Source organism: Triticum aestivum, chromosome 6A, assembly GCF_018294505.1.
Source record: "Triticum aestivum cultivar Chinese Spring chromosome 6A, IWGSC CS RefSeq v2.1, whole genome shotgun sequence".
NCBI classification, from domain to species: Eukaryota; Viridiplantae; Streptophyta; class Magnoliopsida; order Poales; family Poaceae; genus Triticum; species Triticum aestivum.
In genome coordinates this window covers 308,709,204-308,715,755 of record NC_057809.1, presented here as the reverse complement: position 1 = coordinate 308,715,755, position 6,552 = coordinate 308,709,204, and the positions used below count along the sequence as shown (strand labels likewise).

The following is a 6,552-nucleotide window of genomic DNA, read 5'->3' as shown; positions in this document are numbered from 1 at the left end:
TGTATCACCCCTTTATTATTTATATTACATGGGATGTTGTGAAGATTGCCTAACTTGCGACATTGCTTTCAATGCGGTTATGTCTCTAAGTCATGCCTCGACACATGGGAGCTATAGCCGCATCCAGGGCGTTACATATTATGACATGTTTAGCGGTAAACCACTAGACACTTTTAAGTTTTTTGTACCCAGGAAGGCAAGTCATCATAGATTATGCATAAAATATATCCTCAAGGGCGGCACAGATTATCACAAAGGGCTACGAAGCATGCTCAATGGCATGGCAGATAAACAAAGTTTCAGCTATCCTATTACATGAAGCTTTAAAGCGGCTCAACAGTGCCATTGTTTTTCACAGTAGCCATATAAACCGGCGACCGGATCAAGACTCTTCCTCATGACGGTTTGACGGTTGCGGATCAGTTAGTGCACGCACTTCTTCATCCCTCCCCAGCTGCTGGAAATCAGCCGTTGACCAATTGATTCCGGTTAAGGCTCGGAATACTGCTTCTTCATGGATAAGATTAGAAGGGTTAATATCAGGGGCATAAGTGTGCTTACGAATCGGAGGCACAAGTTCTTCGACTTCATGGATCTCGGCCGGCTGTCTTTTCCCTTCTGCATCATAAAATGGTTGAAAATGGGACAAATCAGTGTCTTCAGCTAATTTGCTGGCCGCTGGCCGCATCTGTTTGGTCAACCGCCGAAGATCATCATTGTCAAAGTTTGAACTGTCTTCTTTAACGTCTGGATACCCTTTAATGATATCCTCCGCTTCAAGATCTGGAATCCAGGCCTTGGCTCGAATAAGGGCAGTTAATGCTCCGGCTCTTGCAGCGGCTCTCTTCAACTCGGCAATACGCGCCGGTAACATGCCCAGCTTCTCAAGGGTTTCCTTAATCCACGTTGGCACCGGTTTGTTATAGGCTGCTGTACTAATGGCTCGCTGAGATCTAGAGTATAGCTGCTCAACCAATGTGTATGCCGCTTTGAGCTTCATCCGCATATCTGCACCAAGATGAGTGATCCGAGTTCCTGCCAAAGATTTGGTCAACATCGTGGTCAGTTTTAAGATTCATTGCCTGATGCAACATACATAAGCAGATACTTACCAAAGATAGCAGAGGTCATAGCGTTGATTTGGCGCTTCAAACTGGCTAGTTCTTCAGCCACCGGTTTCAGGGCGTCCTCGGCATCTACGGCTCTTTTGGTCAAACCGGCTTTTTCGGTTTCCCATACAACACGCTCTTGATTGAAGGATTCTTTCAATTTTTCCATTCCGGCCAGGGCCTGGGTCAGGTCCTCTTTGGCTTTTGCAGCTTCGGCTTGTTGCGACTTCACATTTTCTTACAAGTCGGAGTTTTTGGCATCTTTGCTTCTCAGTTCAGCCTACAACATTGAAGGTATCTTCAACAAAACAACATAAATATGCACTAAGTATAAAGCATATAACAAGTTATCCACTTCATACTTGGGGGCTAATGCTTATTTGCTCTCAAATACTACCTTCTATGCAAGTCCCCGGAACAATGCAAGCATTATCCTTGACACTTGGGGGCTAATGTACGTTTGTTCTTAACTGGCGGTATGGACTAAAAACCGGATTAACTTGCCAAGTTAAACCGGCCTTTGGGGGCTATGCTACAGAATGTTATCTCATTTTCAAACATGATTTTATCTATGATTGAAGACACGCCTTGGCAAAGATTAATGATGGGATGCTTAAAGTGTTACAAAGACCCGGTTTATGATTGACGATCAGAAAACGGCTCTTGGGGGCTACTTGGAATAGTATTTCAGCTATAAATCAATGTGCAAGGGAGAAGAATTTACCTCATATCATTCTTTCATCAAATTCACAGAACCGGCTTCAGAATCCCGGTTTGAGTGCAGATGGTTCAAGAAGCCGAAATGAAGCTCATCAGCGTTAAGATGAGCATAGTTTGATAAGTCGCTGCTCCATTTACCTTTATCCCTGGCAATTTGCTCTTCTTTGGCACTATGCTGAGCCAAAATGACGGGATGACCAGCAGAACTGTGGCCGGCTCCGGTAATAATAACATCATCGTTTTGGCCTTCAAGATTTTGGGCGGATGATGATGGAATTTCAGTGTCTTTCATTTTATTAGCCCGGTTTGGTTCTGCCGGTTCAGCATCAGGGGCGGTAGGCTCAACATCTGTAGGTTCGTCAGTATGCTGGCCGTCAAGGGGCGGATCATCAAAAGTTGTTTCAGGATGGAGGCCTTCCGGTTCACCTGTTTGCTCTGGTTCAACTCTTGGGTCTTCTTCTTCGGCAACAGGGTCTTTTGGCGGATTGGTGACCCGAGCTTTCTTGCTAGGTCTAGCTTTGGCCCTACAAACAGAATAAAAAGGGTTAACATCATGTTCAAAAGATATAGGGCACATTGAAAGGAAAGGTTTTTCGTAACTCACCCAGCCACAGTTTTCAAAGGGGGGAGTTGAGTTGCTGTCGATTCACCAGAAGAAGAAGGAGGTGTCACCTGATAATTTGAATCGGACAGATTAAGAGGCTGTCTGAAATAACCTGCCTTGGGGTAAGAATGGTCAGAAGTAGGAGAGACCTCAGACCGACGCTTCCGAACCGGAGTATCAGGTAAACCGGTAGAGGTGACCTGTTGGCCACTGTGCCGAGTTGTCCGGCGAGCCTCATGCTGTTGTGTCTTCAAAATAAATGTTGGATCCAAGAGAGCAAGAGGATGAGAAAAGCTTACTTTCCGGATTGTTTGGCGAGGTTTTTATGTTGGCATAGAGTCTAAACCAGAGGAAAGGGTAATTACCTCTACGTCCTCAGCTTGACTAGCTTCAGCTTCCTCCTGAGGAAGATCATTGTTAACAAGATGCATAAAAAGAGAACCAAGTGAGTCAAGTTCTACCTCAACTTCTGGGTCATCAGTATCATCATCAAGCTCCATATTAATCCGGTCAGCCGGTTTCCGCTTTGATGTCCGTTTTACGGCTTTGGTCTTCGGGCGGGTTGGCTTGGCCACTTTGTCTCCAGTTGGCTTTGCCGCTTTCTCTATGGATTTTCGTTTCCAGAAGGGGTCATCACCCTATACATATAAAGAAGAGGGATTACAGGTTGTATAAGTCAAAGATATTAGAGATGAAGAGGAAGTGTAATGCTTACAGCGGGCGGTTTGTTCTTGGTGTAGAAGGGACTCAGGCCGGTTTGACTACAGACCAGATCTGATTCATTCAGAATCTTCTTTACACCTTCAGTAACTTCTTCCTCGGATAATTGGATGTTGCAGTGGCGTTGAGGATCGTCAACCTCACCGGTATATTCGCACATTAAACCGGGGCGCCGGCTTGGCGGCAAGATACTCCAGGATATCCAACAGCGTACAAAATCCACACCTGTTAAACCGTTTGCCATAAAGGTTCAGATCTTGGCGATTTGAGGAGCATATTTTGACCTTTCTGAGGAGCTCAGGCGTTGTGGCATTGGGTGAGTATTGGATAATCTATGATCTCGGAAGCCGGGGAGGGGATTCTCATCCTCAGGCGAAGTGTCTCTGCAATAGAACCATGTTTGGTTCCATTCCTTTGGGTGGCTATGGTGTTTGGCATGAGGAAATTCCACTTCTTTCCGCTTTTGAATCGAAATACCACCAAGCTCTGTATTCGGGCCATTCACAAACTCTGTGTGCCGGTTTAAGTGAAAGAAATCCCGGAACAATTTGGCAGTTGGTTCTTCCTGTAAATAGGCTTCACAGAAGACTTGGAAATTGCATAAGTTGGAGATAGAATTGTGACCAATATCTTGTGGATGCAGTTGGAAGCTGGCAAGCACATCTCGATAAAATTTCGACCCTGGCGGTTTGAAACCATGGCTTATATGGTCAACAAAGATTACCACTTCGCCTTGTCTTGGGGTTGGAGGATTCTCAGTTCCTGGGGCTCGCCATTTGATCTCAGTTTTCTTAGGCAGAGAGCCGATGCTAACCATCTCATCCAGTTGAGCTTCAGTAACCCGGGAACGAGCCCAGTTGCAGGCAGTGAATTGTTTGGCCATTGCAAAGCGAACAAACTGAAAATAAAAGGCCGGTTTATAAATTATGCATGATCATACAGAAGAGACAAGGGAGTAAGAAACATACTGATATATTAAATGGTACAACCCGGACACTAGTATACTGAGAAAGAAGATAATACTAGCGCAGGATTGATCCGACACTGTTAAACCGGAGTATGTTTGTGAAGGTAACATGCTCTTCCAGTTTACCAGAGGGCTAATGGCATAGACTATTTATCCAATGTCAAATCGCTTATATTGGCATGTGGAGAAACAGATCTCACAGTGATGTATAATACTTTCGGATCTAGAGATAAGACACAAAAGCAAAAATAATTGGATCTTGAAGGGGTACAGAACTGAAGCAATTTTTGACAGACAGATCAGTTGTTTGCACATAAAGATTTGTGATGATCATGGTAAGTAAGCTACAGTAAGAGATGTATCAAGCATGAAGTGTCCATCTATTAAAGGAAGAACATGGAAGAACAACACTGATGAACTTCAGAAGAACTGCGAGGAATATCGAAACCCTAGAACAGATCTATGGTGAAAAAAGCAGAGCTTACCGTGGCTAGTGAAGAAGCGGAAGGGCGCCGCAGTTCTCTGGTGCGTTCAAGGTGATGCAGCGGCCGAGGTCGGAGCAGAAACGACGGTCGACTGTGGCGGCGGAGTTCTAGAGGTTGAGTGGCGCGAGGAAGACGATGCGAAGAGGCACGGGGGGGCAGTGAAAATGACCCCTCGGTCCTATTTATAAGGCGAAGTGAAAAATAGCAAGTGCGGGAATCGAGGAGTCCAAAAAATGGATAAGTTAATAAAGGTGTCGCCTCGATAGCTGGATATATATTAAATGAAGGAAATCTCCGATATCAACGGATGGATGATGTCAGGACGGTTTATCGTAATTTTGAAGTATGACGTCATGGCGGTTTACAAGATCAAAAACGAAGACAAGAGAGAAGATTTTTTCTAAAGTGTGGAAGATTGACATGAACAAGTTCAAACCAATCTGGGGCCTAATGTTGGGGATATTACTATTGGAGGTAAACCGGCCTTGGGTAGCCGGGTTGACTCTTTGAAGATTAGAAGCCCATGAAGATGTAAAGATGCTAGCGCTTTACGGAGGGCCAGAGGCGAGTACAATATGTAAATGTAAAGTGGCCCAGTCATGTAACTTGTATAGTAAGATAGAAAGAGAGAGAGACCGAACCTGATACGTTTATAAACCGGCTTTGGGACTCTGTAGCCCAGCGGGCGTCAACCTATGTATATAAAGGGACGACCCGGCCGTGGTTTAGGGACAGAGAACAACAACTCGAAAGCCAGACAAAGCGGATTCGCTCCCTGGCCTTCGAAACCCTAGCAATACCAATCACAACTAGACGTAGGCTTTTACCTTCATCGAAGGGGCCGAACTAGTATAAACTCTCGTGTCCCCTTGTCCGGTTTAACCCCTTTAAGCTAAGCCGTCGCGATGGTTCCACAACTAAGTCCTTTCACAAGGACATCTGCCGTGACAAACCCACGACAGAGTTAGCCCTTGATTTCCTTGGCCAACTTTTTAACAATCTTATTGACACTGATCCTTACCAGGATGACACTGGGGCCAGTCAGGCCGGGGAAGTAGAGGTAACTATCATTTCCTCCGACTCAGAGCCCTTACCAAGACACAAAGTTCGACGAGTGATCCGTAAAGTAAGGTTTTCTAACCCCTTAGATCACTTGGATTCCAACTTTCATTTGAAAAAGCAGCAACATGAAAGCCTCCGTGAAGTTGAGATTGAAGATGAACCGGCTGTCATCCTTCAATAGACCCCTCGGAAACGCCCGAACAAGGTTTACTTATTACTGTCCTTAACTTGTTTTAATGAATCTTGCTCCTTGTATTTCTTTTAACTCCTTTCTTTTACCTTTTCAGGAGGTGTCTCGTTCCTCAAGCGACTCATCACAAACACAATTTCCAGCTTTCAAGACTGCTCCTAGGTAATCAGAAATCCTCTTTTCTTCCAGGTTGATCAATTGTATCTTGATGCTGACTACCCTGCAATATTTTTTCCTTAGCGGCCAGGCTAAATCCAAGAAGGCGAAGGCAGCCAAACCGGCGGAAGACCCGCTAGTACTAGCATCTGACCCGGCTAGGCCGCCTTCTCCATTAACTGACGCCCCAGAAAACCCGCCTATTGTCAATGAAGCAAATCCTACAGAGACGTCCCTTGACAAAGCCACTGTGAATCCTTCTACAGCTGGACCGTCAAGCTCAACCGACCCGCCGTCTCCACGTGTTCAAGATGTTCAAATTACTGGGAGCCGCTTTGTTGAGCCGGGGAACCCAACGGTATTGGCTCGGTGCACAGCAAAGCAAGAAGCATTGGAAAGGCAGAAGGTTCACTTTGATGTTGCCAATTATACCGTCTCAATGCCAGTGATATCTTATCCGGCTATCTCAGTCATGTACACTCCATTCGTGAGTCTGAGATCGAGATGGTCAAGCAGCTTCAGTTGAAGTATGAGGTACG

General features: G+C 45.4%; 1 protein-coding gene across 1 annotated transcript; it reads right to left on the bottom strand.

The window, feature by feature from the left end:
* Positions 1 to 262: 262 nt before the first annotated feature.
* LOC123130615 (uncharacterized) lies at positions 263 to 1,837 on the bottom strand. Its single transcript, XM_044550459.1, has 2 exons — positions 1,113 to 1,837; positions 263 to 1,035 (listed from the first exon to the last, which is right to left on the bottom strand). The coding sequence occupies exons 1-2, from the start codon at positions 1,276 to 1,278 to the stop codon at positions 383 to 385; spliced, it is 819 nt and encodes a 272-aa protein (XP_044406394.1). The 5' UTR covers positions 1,279 to 1,837; the 3' UTR covers positions 263 to 382.
* Positions 1,838 to 6,552: the final 4,715 nt, after the last annotated feature.

Bases quoted from the DNA above. Each gene is read 5' to 3' on its own strand.
- LOC123130615 (XM_044550459.1), bottom strand. From the start codon at position 1,278: ATGGAAAAATTGAAAGAATCCTTCAATCAAGAGCGTGTTGTATGGGAA. The intron at 1,036-1,112 runs GTAAGTATCTGC...AATCTTTGGCAG, and splicing joins TATGACCTCTGCTATCTTTG to GAACTCGGATCACTCATCTT.